Source organism: Haliotis cracherodii, unplaced genomic scaffold (genome assembly GCF_022045235.1).
Source record: "Haliotis cracherodii isolate W230 unplaced genomic scaffold, xgHalCrac1.p SCAF_8, whole genome shotgun sequence".
NCBI classification, from domain to species: domain Eukaryota; kingdom Metazoa; phylum Mollusca; class Gastropoda; order Lepetellida; family Haliotidae; genus Haliotis; species Haliotis cracherodii.
In genome coordinates this window covers 33,108,348-33,122,555 of record NW_027266341.1, presented here as the reverse complement: position 1 = coordinate 33,122,555, position 14,208 = coordinate 33,108,348, and the positions used below count along the sequence as shown (strand labels likewise).

Sequence of the window (14,208 nt, the reverse complement as noted above, 5' to 3'; positions counted from 1 at the left end):
GGTTTGAGTCAAACTGTTTGTGGTGCAAAGTCACTTTGACTCTCTTACCGCAAAGAGAATCACAGAAGGTAGTAGTCAGAAGGTGTGGTAGTAACTTATGTCTACTTTAACGACCAAGGTTGTACCAACCCAGTACCTCTGAGAGACTGATTGTGATTGCAATTGTCGAAGGTTTTCGTGCTATGTACTTTCTCAAACACGGACAAAACTCCCCGCTTTAGATATGAACTACAGTGGAGGAGAATCCTATATCGCAACATAGAAATATAACTAGCAAAGAGTTGCTTCCATTCCAAGTTTCAACGGGGCGGTCGGGTAGCCTAGTGGTTAAAGCGTTCGCTCGTCACACCGAAGACCCGGGTTCGATTCCCGACAAGGGTACAATGTGTGAAGCAGATTTCTGGTGTCCCCCGCCGTGATATTGCTGGAATATTGCTAAAAGCGGCGTAAAACCATACTCACTCACTCCAAGTTTCAACAGTTCCCCTTAAGAACGCATACTGTCATTTATATATAGGACTGTGGTTTTCAAACCACTGTTAAATCTGATACCTTTTTTCAAGAAGCGGCATGCAAATACAACTTGACGGCGGATAATTCAGGATTTAAAAAAAACCCATCAATCTGCGGAGGTAAATTTACAGTCGGCGGGAGATGAGAAACGCCAAAATAAGTAAGAAGACTCTATCACACTGGGTACTTGAGTTGGTTCAGAGCTTCTAGGTTCTGAATGCTGAATGTCGTTCAGTGTTGTCCTTTGATGTCCTTCATATCCACCCTACGAGGTGAGAGATATATCTTTCATACAGAAGAATAAAGAACTAATTTTTTATTGATGGAAATAAACACAATAGTGAATACATTAAAAACATATTTTTGTGCGCTGTTTTGTGATATACATTACTTTTTCACGTTATATGATCATGTTAACGATCACAGTATCTATCAATTCATGGTTATGTTGATTTGAAATGCTTTTTTTATAAAACAAAACTGCCATAAAAATGGACAATTCCTTTACAGCAACGTGCATAGAGCCACGTATAACAGTTTTCCCACCCAATTTGCACGTGAGATACGATGTAATATTTTAAAAAGTACATTTTTCATCTTTCATGGTTGACTGAGACACGGACTGATGACTGTATGTGTTGATTACTTAGAATTCCTTTTACACAACAACTATGACGTACCCCACCAGTCATGGATAGGTCATATATAGTTCAATAGCAACGTTCACACAGAGCCATTTATATCATATTGGTTGGTTGGTTGCTTAACGCCACACTCAGCAATATTCCAGCTATATGACGGCGGTCTGTAAATAATCGAGTCTGGACCAGACAATCAAGTGATTGATATCATGGGCATCGATCCACGCAATTGGGATCGATGTAATGCATCAACCAAGTCAGCGAGCCTGACCACCCGATCCCGTTAGTCGCCTTTTACGACAAGCAAGGGTTGCTGAAGACCTATTCTACCCCGGAATCTTCACGGGTCCATATATATCAGATAGCGTCTCTAACTTTCACTGACACATGTGACTGACGTTATAATGAACTACAGTTACCGTTTCTTCCATATTTCACATGACACTGATGCCTAGACTTTTATAATTCATTCTCTCCCACACAACATTTTTATCATAATACGTAGCGATACAGTGACAATGTGGGTGAGTGAATGCTGTTTCACGCCGCAGTTGGACATATTCCAGTTGTATCGCGGCTGCCTGCAAACATTAAGTCTGGGTCAGGTAAACCAGTGGTTGATAGCATGAACATGGCTCCACGCTACTGGGGCACGGTGACATTCAATCAACCAGATCACACATTGTGACCACTCAATCCTCATGTTAGTCGCCTCTTACGACATGCACGTGGTACTCGGGGCAACAAGTAGAAGAAGTAGAGCGAATCTACTCCAACGTGTATTGATTGTGGTGTCTGACTGATCCACATCGGAAGAGGCGGTCGGCGATGTTGTAGAGTCTCTCTTTCAGTGTAGGTCCAAGACGGAGACGGGGAACGTCAACCTGGGGGACGATCGGGGGATGAGGGGCGTACTCGAACAGGTGACCTGAACAGAAGAGGTGATATATTGAGGGGCGTACTCGAACATGTGGCCTGAACAGTAGAGCTGGTATATTGAGGTGTGCACTCGAACAGGTGACCTGAACAGAAGAGGTGGTATTTTGAGGGGCGTACTCGAACATGTGACCTGAACAGAAGAGGTGGTATTTTGAGGGGCGTACTCCAACATGTGGACAGAACAGAAGAGGTGGTATATTGAGGGGCGTACTTGAACATGTGACCTGAACAGAAGAGGTGGTATTTTGAGGGGCGTACTCGAACATGTGGACAGAACAGAAGAGGTGGTATATTGAGGGACGTACTCGAACATGTGACTTGAACAGAAGAGGTGGTATATTGAGGGGTGTACTCGGAACAGGTGGACTGAACAGTAGAGGTGGTATATTGAGGGGCGTACTCGAACATGTGGACAGAACAGAAGAGGTGGTATATTGAGGGGCGTACTTCAACATGTGACTTGAACAGAAGAGGTGGTATATTGAGGGTCGTACTCGAACAGGTAACCTGAACAGAAGATGTGGTATATTGAGGAGCGTACTCGAACATGTGACTTGAACAGTAGAGGTGGTATATTGAGGGTCTTACTCGAACAGGTGACCTGAACAGAAGATGTGGTATATTGAGGGGCGTACTCGAACATGTGGACAGAACAGAAGAGGTGGTATATTGAGGGACGTACTCGAACATGTGACCTGAACAGAAGAGGTGGTATTTTGAGGGGCGTACTCGAACATGTGGACAGAACAGAAGAGGTGGTATATTGAGGGACGTACTCGAACATGTGACTTGAACAGAAGAGGTGGTATATTGAGGGGTGTACTCGGAACAGGTGGACTGAACAGTAGAGGTGGTATATTGAGGGGCGTACTCGAACATGTGGACAGAACAGAAGAGGTGGTATATTGAGGGGCGTACTTGAACATGCGACTTGAACAGAAGAGGTGGTATATTGAGGGTCGTACTCGAACAGGTAACCTGAACAGAAGATGTGGTATATTGAGGAGCGTACTCGAACATGTGACTTGAACAGTAGAGGTGGTATATTGAGGGTCTTACTCGAACAGGTGACCTGAACAGAAGATGTGGTATATTGAGGGACGTACTCGAACATGTGACTTGAACAGAAGAGGTGGTATATTGAGGGGCATACTCGAACAGGTGACCTGAACAGAAGATGTGGTGTATTGAGGGGCGTACCCGAACATGTGGCCTGAACAGAAGAGGTGGTATATTGAGGAGCGTACTCGAACAGGTGACCTGAACAGTAGAGTTGGAATATTGAGGGGCGTACTTGAACATGTAGACTGAACAGAGGAGGTGGTATATTGAGGGGAGTACTTGAACATGTAGACTGAACAGAGGAGGTGGTATATTGAGGGGCGTACTTGAACATGTAGACTGAACAGAGGAGGTGGTATATTGAGGGGAGTACTGGAACAGGTGGACTGAACAGTAGAGGTGGTAAATTGAGGGGCGTACTCGGACGGTTGGCCTGAACAGAAGAGATCGTATATTGAGGTGTGCTCTCGAACATGTGGACTGAACAGAAGAGGTTGTATATTGAGGGACGTATACTGGAACATTTGACCTCAACAGACGATGGCTTAGAATATTCATCTTGGACCCAGACGCCATAGAGAAATACAAAAACTGTGAGTGAAGAAGACTGACGTATCATGGTTCAGGGAGCAGCTGACTTTACGACCAAGGCCTTCAAGTAAAACTACACATCAAAGAATATAATGCCCTGATATCGGGAAAACTTACCATTAAAACTGATATCGTCGTAATCGAAGTCGTCCCAGTTGAGTTGAGATGAGGACGTCCGGGATCTCCGCAGTCGTAACGCCTGCGCAGAAATGACGTTATAGACAGTGTGTTCCTTGGAATAATTACAACTCTTACCAGGAATCTCACACATACAAGTCTGTAATCATTTACCTGAAATAATGGAATTACAGACACGGGGACTTAGCAATGACAAATCTTAGAACAGAAATTATGCTATAAAATAAGTTATATTTCAATATTACTTGAACCTCTCTCATCAATGGGGAACAAACGCCAATATCATTTAACAAACAATAACTTGTGACGGCGGAAGTATAAATAAAAACACAAATAAACATTACTATATGGGTTATATATCCACCTTGTGTATGTACTGTTGAACAATGAGTTACCTAGTAACCGACACTTGAGGTCCGTATGGTTGTGTGGCCTTAACAGGGGATATATTTGTAGCGAAATATGTACATTTCAGTCTGATAATACATTCACCACCCGAACAATGTTTTTTTTTCTCAGAAAGGAAGCGGTGATTGTGAAAACACAAACATGTAATTATAGTCTGTTGTGGCCTTACATGCACAATGCGGCGGAGTGTGTCCCACTTGGCGTTCTTCACCACCTTCTCCGGGTCTCGCTCATTTGTCTTCTTGGTGTTGAAGTTCTCCTGGTTTTGTTTGAATCTTTTCTGGGCGGTCCCTTTCTTCTTTGCATCCTTTGCCTTCTTGCTTTTATGCTGCTCCTTCCGAGTATTTTCTGTCAGTTCAGCGTTGCCAACTCCTAAAGGAAAATTCAGCGTTTACAACCATTTCTTTCGTGTGGTTTGACGTAAAACGATCATGCGAATAATAATATCACACAGAAATATATGTTGTGGTGACTATTTCCTTAAATCCTTGAGATTACATAGCTACAACTGAGGAACAATGGTTAGAACAATTAATACAAATTACCATATACTTGGTCTCCAGTTTGGTCTTTTTTCTCAGCCTTGGCTGTATCAAGGTCATTGTGACCCCCAAGGCTGACTATTTCAAGGTAATCAGACATGGCCTTGAAGCCTAAAGGTGACTCTTGTGACTTCTTACTGGTTCTTCCAATATCAGGAGGGTCGCTTTCCATTTCAAGGTCGATTAATACCAGGGACATTTTCCCTAGAAAGAGGAGAAAAACTTATGTGATTTTCGTGTGTACGGTTTAATATGTTAACAACAAAACTAAATGTCATAGATAAACTTTCAGAACAATGAAACAAGATCTGCGAATTAAAGAAACAAAATTGGTGTTATGTTTGTGGCATTGCGGTTTCGCTTGATTATGTATTTTCGTTATTGCGAAATGTGGGACAAGGTGGCTTTATGTATATATACTATAACCCTGCCCAGCACCGAGTGTCCGCCCGGGTTCGATCCCCGAGCGCGTCATACCAAAAGACGTTAAGAGATGGTACTTGTTGTTACCCTGTCTGGCGCTCGGCATTAAGGGGCTAAAACAAGGACTGGTCTGTTCGGAGTCAGTATACTGTGTCTGAGTGGAGTATTCATGTTAAACTGCGGCATGGTATCTCAGTGAGCTAGCACTATAAATCGGCATCAGTCCGGACTAGTACAAGCAGCCACATACACACACACACACACACACGTACATGCACGTCGCTATATAAGTGCAATAATCTTGGACCCCATTTCACCTCACCACCTCACCTGCCCAGCACCAGTATCACAAAGTACAGTAATCAATATGATAGGCACTGATTACTTCGATGTTCATTAAAATTTTAGGATATTCTCTGTTAGAGTTACTTTCACTTTCTTGGTCAGAAGTTGATCGGGGCTGTCACGTGGTCACACGTAGCTCGTGATATCCGTGTATGTTCCAACCAACTCAACGTTATTCAGTGAGCTTACCCCAGTGAGTTTATACTCGACTCGAGTGCAGGTAAAACACTTCTGTGTTCACCATTAGAGATGCATTGTCGGGTTGAGAGCATCAAAAACCTACCTTTGCTGCAACAATGTTCGTCACGGTCTAAATGATGATGAGTTTTTAAAACACGCGCCGCTCTGACATGTCTTGCTAAAACAATGACGACGTCGCTATGATACATTATGACGTCATACACAATCAAAATACTATTCCCCTTCAACGATATGTAGTTAATGAAATCTAATTTTTACTTTGATGGTTAGTAAGGTGGCCGCATTTTGAGTATTTTTTCTGGAAACAATATTTTACAGATATTAACGGAATTATTCATATTTTATACGTTTTCAACTGATATTTTTTCTGAGGCATTGCGAGAACGTGATCATCAGTTTACTTGTTGACAAAAGTGCACAGCACATTGCTCTCTTGTCTGAGGTGTGTTTTCAAACCTTCTGATTATTCTTATCAAAACACTGTCAAATAAAAGCATAAAATAAGACTAATATATGTGAAAGAAGCGTCTTTTAAGCATTTCTCGAAGATGTTAATAACAGAGTGTTCAGCCTTATGAACCGTGGGCGCGTTTGAAACAGAACATCTATTTAGTCAGCTCTACAAGACATATAGACGTTCTTACGAAAGCCTATTGAAATATGAACAAGACACGAAAAGAATTCTGTTATTACAGAAAATATTATTTGCAATAACGAAAATAAATTCGTTATTACGAAAATATATCCGCTATGATGGAAAACACAAACACGATTCGTAATTATGGCTAAAAAATATGTTTTAAAGAAAACATGAAGAAAATAATGTTGTGATTACAGAAATATTTCCGGCTTACGGAAACAAGTTCGTTATCATGAAAACAGATGCGTTATATCAAGTCCCTAACGCTACGGCCATCAGGCAGGGGTCTGACATTCACAAACCCATGACAACACACAGAGTGATACGTACACGAAGTCATAATATATAGGGAAAAGGGGGGTGACCATGGTCCATTCTGTAGGTCATTCATCAGGTCATTAACCCCTGGTTTGTGTGACAGTGTGTGACATTCATCATGTCATTAACCCCTGGTTTGTGTGACAGTGTGTGACATTCATCATGTCATTAACCCCTGGTTTGTGTGTCAGTGTGGGACATTCATCAGGTCATTAAGCACTGGTTTGTGTGACAGTGTGCGACAGTGTAAGACATTCATTGTCATAAACCACTAATTTGTGTGACAGTGTGTGACATTCATGTCATTAACCACTGGTTTGTGTGACGATGTGTGACATTCATCATGTCATTAATTAACCCCTGGTTTGTGTGACAGTGTGTGACATTCATCGTGTCATTAACGCTTGTTTTGTGTGGCAGTGTGGGACATTCATCATGTCATTAACCCCTGGTTTGTGTGGCAGTGTGGGACATTCATCATGTCATTAACCAATGGTTTGTGTGACAGTGAGGGACATTCATCATGCCATTAACCCCTGGTTTGTGTGACAGTGTGTGACATTCATCATGCCATTAACCCCTGGTTTGTGTGACAGTGAGGGACATTCATCATGCCATAAACCCCTGGTTTGTGTGACAGTGAGGGACATTCATCATGCCATTAACCCCTGGTTTGTGTGACAGTGTGTGACATTCATCATCTCATTAACCCCTGGTTTGTTAAAAAGTGAGGGACATTCATCATGCCATTAACCCCTGGTTTGTGTGACAGTGAGGGACATTCATCATGCCATTAACCCCTGGTTTGTGTGACAGTGAGGGACATTCATCATGCCATTAATCCCTGGTTTGTGTGACAGTGTGTGACATTCATCATGCCATTAACCCCTGGTTTGTGTGACAGTGTGGGACATTCATCATCTCATTAACCCCTGGTTTGTGTGACAGTGTAGGACATTCATCGTGTCATTAACCCTTGTTTTGTATGACAGTGTAGGACATTCATCATGTCATAAACCCCTGGTTTGTGCATGTTGTGTGACAGTGTGTGACAGTGTGTGACAGTGTAGGACATTCATCATTTCATTAACCCCTGGTTTGTGTGACATTCATCATGCCATTAACCCATGGTTTGTGTGACAGTGTGGGACATTCATTATCTCATTAACCCCTGGTTTGTGTGACAGTGTAGGACATTCATCATGCCCTTAACCCCTGGTTTGTGTGACAGTGTGGGACATTCATCATGTCATTAACCCCTGGTTTGTGTGACAGTGAGGGACATTCATCATGCCATTAACCCCTGGTTTGTGTGATGGTGTAGGACATTCATTATGCCATTAGCCCCTGGTTTGTGTGACAGTGAGGGACATTCATCATGCCATTAACCCCTGGTTTGTGTGACAGTGTGTGACATTCATCATGTCATTAACCCCTGGTTTGTGTGACAGTGAGGGACATTCATCATGCCATTAACCACTGGTTAGTGTGACAGTGTGTGACATCCATCATGTCATTAACCACTGGTTAGTGTGACAGTGTGTGACATCCATCATGTCATTAAGCACTGGTTAGTGTGACAGTGTGTGACATCCATCATGTCATTAAGCACTGGTTAGTGTGACAGTGTGTGACAGTGTGGGACATTCATCGTGTCATTAACCCCTGGTTTGTGTGACAGTGTAGGACATTCATCGTGTCATTAACCCCTGGTTTGTGTGACAGTGTGGGACATTCATCATGTCATTAACCCCTGGTTTGTGTGTCAGTGTGGGACATTCATCATGCCATTAACCCCTGGTTTGTGTGTGACAGTGTGGGACATTCATCGTGTCATTAAGCACTGGTTAGTGTGACAGTGTGTGACATCCATCATGTCATTAAGCACTGGTTAGTGTGACAGTGTGTGACAGTGTGGGACATTCATCATGCCATTAACCCCTGGTTTGTGTGTGACAGTGTGGGACATTCATCGTGTCATTAACCCCTGGTTTGTGTGACAGTGTGGGACATTCATCATGTCATTAACCCCTGGTTTACCCTGCCAGAGACATGATATTTTACAGAAAGCAGTGACACAGCTGACATATTTGATTGCAGCATTAAACTGACAAAACAAAAAATACAAGAACATTGTGGCAATTCATAAATGGGGACCAGCTGATTGGGACCAACTCTACTCGGAAATCCAAATGGTACTCGCCTCTACGGAAATAATCAACAAACGAACAATTTACAGATTCACTTTACTGCACAATGAAAACAATGTACGTACACAATATCAGTCGCAAAAACACCACAGCTCATATAACATGTACAAAAACAAAACTCTGATCACAAATAACCACCAACTAGGAAGTCAGCATGGACACCAGTGCCTGATAATGCTCATTAAACAGGAACTCTGTCATCCCCATAAACGGTGGGCACCAACTAATGATAAAAAAATCATAAAATACTTATTTTGGCAATTTGCAAATCTCATCTCCATGATCATAACTTAAATGCATACAAAACAAAACAGATAAATTCTATGAATAATTTATCAACATCTGAATTCCTAGTGCTACTCTAATAGAATGAAGAATAGACAAACATGTTGCACCAGCCACAGTAACAATAAATACAATCTGTTACAGTCTTCCTGCTTAATGCAGCCGGCATCAAACCAGTGAGTTTCTGCTCATCGGGAGCAGTCTCAGCAATACCAAGCTGTAGCAGCTTAACTGTGGAGGACATCCCCAGTAACGCAGGTCATGTCTCACTTGGAAACCCACAAGTATGAAATTACAAGGCTGCACAGAATATTAGCGACTTGGACCCGTATGGCAGGTCAGTTTCTCTCTTCCTCAAAATCAGGTTCTTTCTTGATATGAATTACAGGAATAGGTGGTTCCCCTTCCGAAGGTGCTGCTATTGTGTCACGGAACCTCTTTTGAAAGTCCATGTCAACAGGTTTATTTGGGCAGAGATTCTCCTCAAAACCATCAGGATTTACCTCAATTTTAGCTGGCAAGTCCTCTTGAAATTCGGATACAGCCCTGGAAGACACATCAACACTGAGCATCTGGGGATTGTCCTCTTGTTGGTGGTCCCCAAGCCCTTCCTCATTAGATTCATCCTCCTCTTTGGCAATCTTATCCTCATCAAATGCTTCACTACCCTTGGAGTCTTCTTTCAATGCTTGTTGGTTTTTAGCTTTCAACATTTCCATCTGTGGAAAGACAGGGATAGATTTGTATCTTGGGGGATTAACAAATAAGGGCCGGGGTACCTCCCCGCCTTTCTTATCCCGGTGTACTTTCATATGAGCATGGAGATTGCCAGCTGTTGTACAAGCCTTGCCACACAGGTGGCACTTGTGAGGACGTTCCCCTGTGTGAATACGAATGTGTGTCTTCATAGAACACAAGTCAGCAAAACCTCTGGCACAGTATTCACAAATATAAGGTTTCTCTCCGGTATGAATACGCATGTGTCGTTTGAAATTAGCAGAACTAATAAAACCGCGGCCACACTGATCACACTGGTATTGCCGTTCGTCCCCATGAGTCTTCATATGGTTCTTGAGATTGTGGAAGTGTTTGAATGTTTTTCCACACTCTGTGCATACAAATGGTCTTTCCTCGCCAGCACATTCTAGCCAGGACTGATCTCGGCTTGGGGTGATCCGAGGTCGCCCAGAGCGTGGGAGGTCATCAGTTGACCCTGTTGATTTCAACCTGCGGGCCAAATGGTGGATTGTATTCCGAGACGTTTTCATTACTTTGGAAATCTCATACTGGGAGAGACCTTTGTCCAGCATTTTCTTCACTTCCTCCCTCTGTTCTTTGGAGAGTCGAGGCATTGCAAGTCAGTCTCTTTCTACGGGTCTGTGAAGAAAAAGTTGATTTTGATTCAAAATCAAAATGTCACTGTTGTCTTACATTAAGAACTCATGATAAACTATGTTCAGAGTGCAAAGACAAGTCAATTTGGTCCAGTATTGACTCATTCGGCTATTTTTTTGGGTCCTAATTTTCACGTTAACTGACTTCAGTATGTGAATGTAGAAAGTTCAATCTCAGCAGTACATTAAGAATGTAACTCTGACACTTTCACATGCATCATAAAGTTGAGGATTAGTACAGGGATTTATCGAGACCTGCCTGGATGCCGATATTCAGCTAATGTCATCAAAAATTCCCAAACTGGAATATAAAAATGTCCAATTCATGTCATAACTGATAACAAGGTTTAGGGCATTGCAGAGGTAACCTGTATTTCACAGATATAAACCGGGCCAATAAAGGAGAAGAGGTTTAATGCTATATAGCACGGACATGTTTTTGGAACCCAGATGTTGATTTTATGAAATCTTTTCTGAAAGTGGGCTTGATGTGGCAAGGCTGGAAACTAGACTTCGATATGTAAGGAAACTGATGCTCTTTCCTCGGACAGATGCCACGGATGTTGCTTTTAATAATGCATATCTATCCATGTAAAGACACCACAATAACCTCTGAACTTGTGGGTTGCGTAATTGTGTCCCTGACATAAGTAATCAAGGTGTCACCACTACATCACTGACACTGTTGTAAGCCTTTTTAGGGTCAGACTGTGTCACTGATTCAAATGCCAAAATATAGCCACCTTGTTCACATACCGGTAGTCTACAAGCTTTACAAGCAGACTAGTTGCGGTAAGTCGTGACCCCCCCAAAAGGATTCTAAACTAACCATAGCAGCCAAATAGGGAAAAAAACATTATTTGGTTTAAAATTGGGATTTTCTGTAAAGTTTTTATTTTCCTGAGTTCAAGATATTTTAACATTGCATTTAGCATGTTTAGTATGATAATGTAAAATGAGCATTAATGCCTCTCCCACCTCATTGGCCCTGTTGTCAGTGATATACAAGTTACCTCTACAAAGCCATAACATTAGTTACCATGGTTACATGTATAACTATACTGACATGAAATGGAAAATTTTTAATTCAAATTTGGGAATTCTTTCTGACATTTGCTGCAGACTTAGGGCCAAATATTGGCCTTTGACATACATTACTGTATTCGACGTAATAAGCGCCTGGCTCTAATAAGCGCCCACAGCGATATTTGCTAATATTTTGGCTAGTGAACAATCCCAATTAGCACCCCTTCCGATTGATCAATATACACAAGACTTATTTATTCGCGTATAATACGCACTTGTGTGCTATATGAACCCTTAATTATGGGCAATTAAATTCTTGACAAATATATCTGTTGTATATAAACATTTCAGGCTGTCAGCATAAACCACGAAATTTATCTTTCAACTATGTATTTTTCCGCCAAAATAATATTCATATAAGAGCCCCCTATTTCTAATTTTGAGAGCGCCCTGGGCGCTTATTACGTCAAATATGGTACTTGTTTTCATAATATGATTGTTTTCTACTTTTCTATCATGTCTATTACATACATATTGAAACTGAAATGTACCATATTCTCCTTCCTGATTCTAAAGGTACCAAATGCAAATTACAATTTGTTTTATCATCTGGGTTATAGATTCAGCTTTATGACAGTATATAGGTATTTGTATCAATAGGTAGGTGTGCTACAAAATGTCTTTGCATCATGTTGATCCTCTGGATCAAAGTTATCTTGTCAAGCAAGTGATGTTAAGAGTCTGGATGAGAGGTATTATCCTATACTTACAAGTATGGGCTAGTGTTTGACTGTTTGTAATTTGAATTGATTGGGGTGTGGTATAAGAAGGCTTGTCCAGTTCAATGTAACCACGCCCAAGTCACACAATACCTCATATTTGTGTGCATGACTCTCATCAAGACTATGCACATCACTTGCTTGATAACAGTGTCAGAACCTACACCCAAACGTCACTCGAAATTGCAAAAAAAGAAGTTGTTCATTCATATACATGTAGATCTATCCTTACTTTATACACACCATATACGTCAAATAGTATAAACGTTAATCGCCGAATACCAAGCAAATGATTTATCAAAATTACCCATGCAACTCACAAAGATGGCTAAATTTCATTATCAATTCCAACACAAAACTGTATCTCGTTTTTGTTGATCAATGTGACAATACGCCCTGCCAAGGCACCATCTCGACCCGAAGCGCTCAAGAATCGTCAGAGGTCAGAGCCCCTTTAAAATACAAACAATAACACAAAGCATACATCACTTATGAGATATACATTAAATAAACATACCCAGCAAACTCCGCGGGCGGCTTTCAGAAAGTTGTGAGAAGCAGAAAAATGAGTGATGAGGCCAAGAAGTCATGCATCCACTATCAACGAACTGCATAAGCTGGGCTCCGTCTCTTCTATCGTAAAATTAGAGCCGGTACAGACACAATGGCTGTGAACGATTTACATAATAGCTCAAGCTCCACACAGCGAGGTGTCATGCGCTGGGAAGGAGCTTGATAATGGCTATGTTATGTGCGTTTTTATTGGTTGCTATTTTTAGATCACGCCTCGACTTCTGCTGTCATTCGTCACAACTCGACGTCTGCTGTCATTCGTCACAACTCGCCCCCTTCCGTAACCTGCAAGAAGACTTGGTCACTAATGGTCTCACTCTCCTACCCAGAGTTCCATGCGGCCGGCAGCCAGCCAGCATAGTACCCCGCCACAGGTCAGCGCCATGTAACGATTTGTCACATCTTCCACAGTCCATTCAAGATATTGCATATGCTTTTCACCTGTTTCATGTTTGCCAAGTCTACACATTTTCATTAACAAATGTCAAAGAATGTTTACGGTTCATTAAGAAAGTATCCTAATACATGTGTACGTGAAAATCTACTTGTTTTTGCGTAGTTATCCTTTGTTTACATTGGTTGTACGACTCCACGTGCTGTCATCGAAGCCCTACGGAGACCTAGCGATACGGTCACTTTGATGTATAAATATATATTGTCATGCAACTCACTGTCGCAGTTGTAGTGGCATATTTATATATGTAAAGCGCCCCCAAATACTTGCATTAGTCCGTCCGTTCTATACTGATTTCTGAAAAAGCGCGTCTGTTTACAAACAAGAGGAGAGTCCGGTCACGTGATATGCAAATTAGCCCGTGGCAGTGGTGTTTTGCTGAGTGCGCAGGAGTGTGGAAGGGTCAGCTGTATGTTTTACGTTTCGGCATTCGTGACCATCTCCTGATACATTCGTGACCAACTCGTGTTATTCCGGGACAAGCCGAATAGCGACTCGTACCCATATCGATGAATGTAATGTGCGAAAATACGACAAACCAATCAGAATGATTTCAAGTTGTTCGTCAAAGAATCCATCAGAAATAATTTTTGATTCTAATATATCTTGCATCTAAAAATATACTCAAGCAATGTATATATTTTCTTTTTAAATGTGTTCAATCATACTATATAATTCTGCACGTCCCAATGTGCTTTAAATTGCATCTGAAATATATATAATACA

At 41.7% G+C, this 14,208-nt stretch overlaps 2 protein-coding genes across 2 annotated transcripts; both read right to left on the bottom strand.

Moving 5' to 3' along the window:
* Positions 1-1,921: 1,921 nt before the first annotated feature.
* On the bottom strand, positions 1,922-5,033 carry LOC139450951 (uncharacterized). The gene is made up of 4 exons (XM_071232774.1): positions 4,838-5,033; positions 4,462-4,664; positions 3,864-3,945; positions 1,922-2,082 (listed from the first exon to the last, which is right to left on the bottom strand). Exons 1-4 carry the CDS (start codon positions 5,031-5,033, stop codon positions 1,922-1,924), a joined length of 642 nt encoding a protein of 213 aa, XP_071088875.1.
* A 4,020-nt stretch (positions 5,034-9,053) lies between these two features.
* Positions 9,054-10,608, bottom strand: LOC139450367 (zinc finger protein 121-like). The gene has a single exon (XM_071232048.1). The coding sequence runs from the start codon at positions 10,606-10,608 to the stop codon at positions 9,595-9,597; it is 1,014 nt and encodes a 337-aa protein (XP_071088149.1). The 3' UTR covers positions 9,054-9,594.
* Between the last annotated feature and the right edge of the window lie 3,600 nt (positions 10,609-14,208).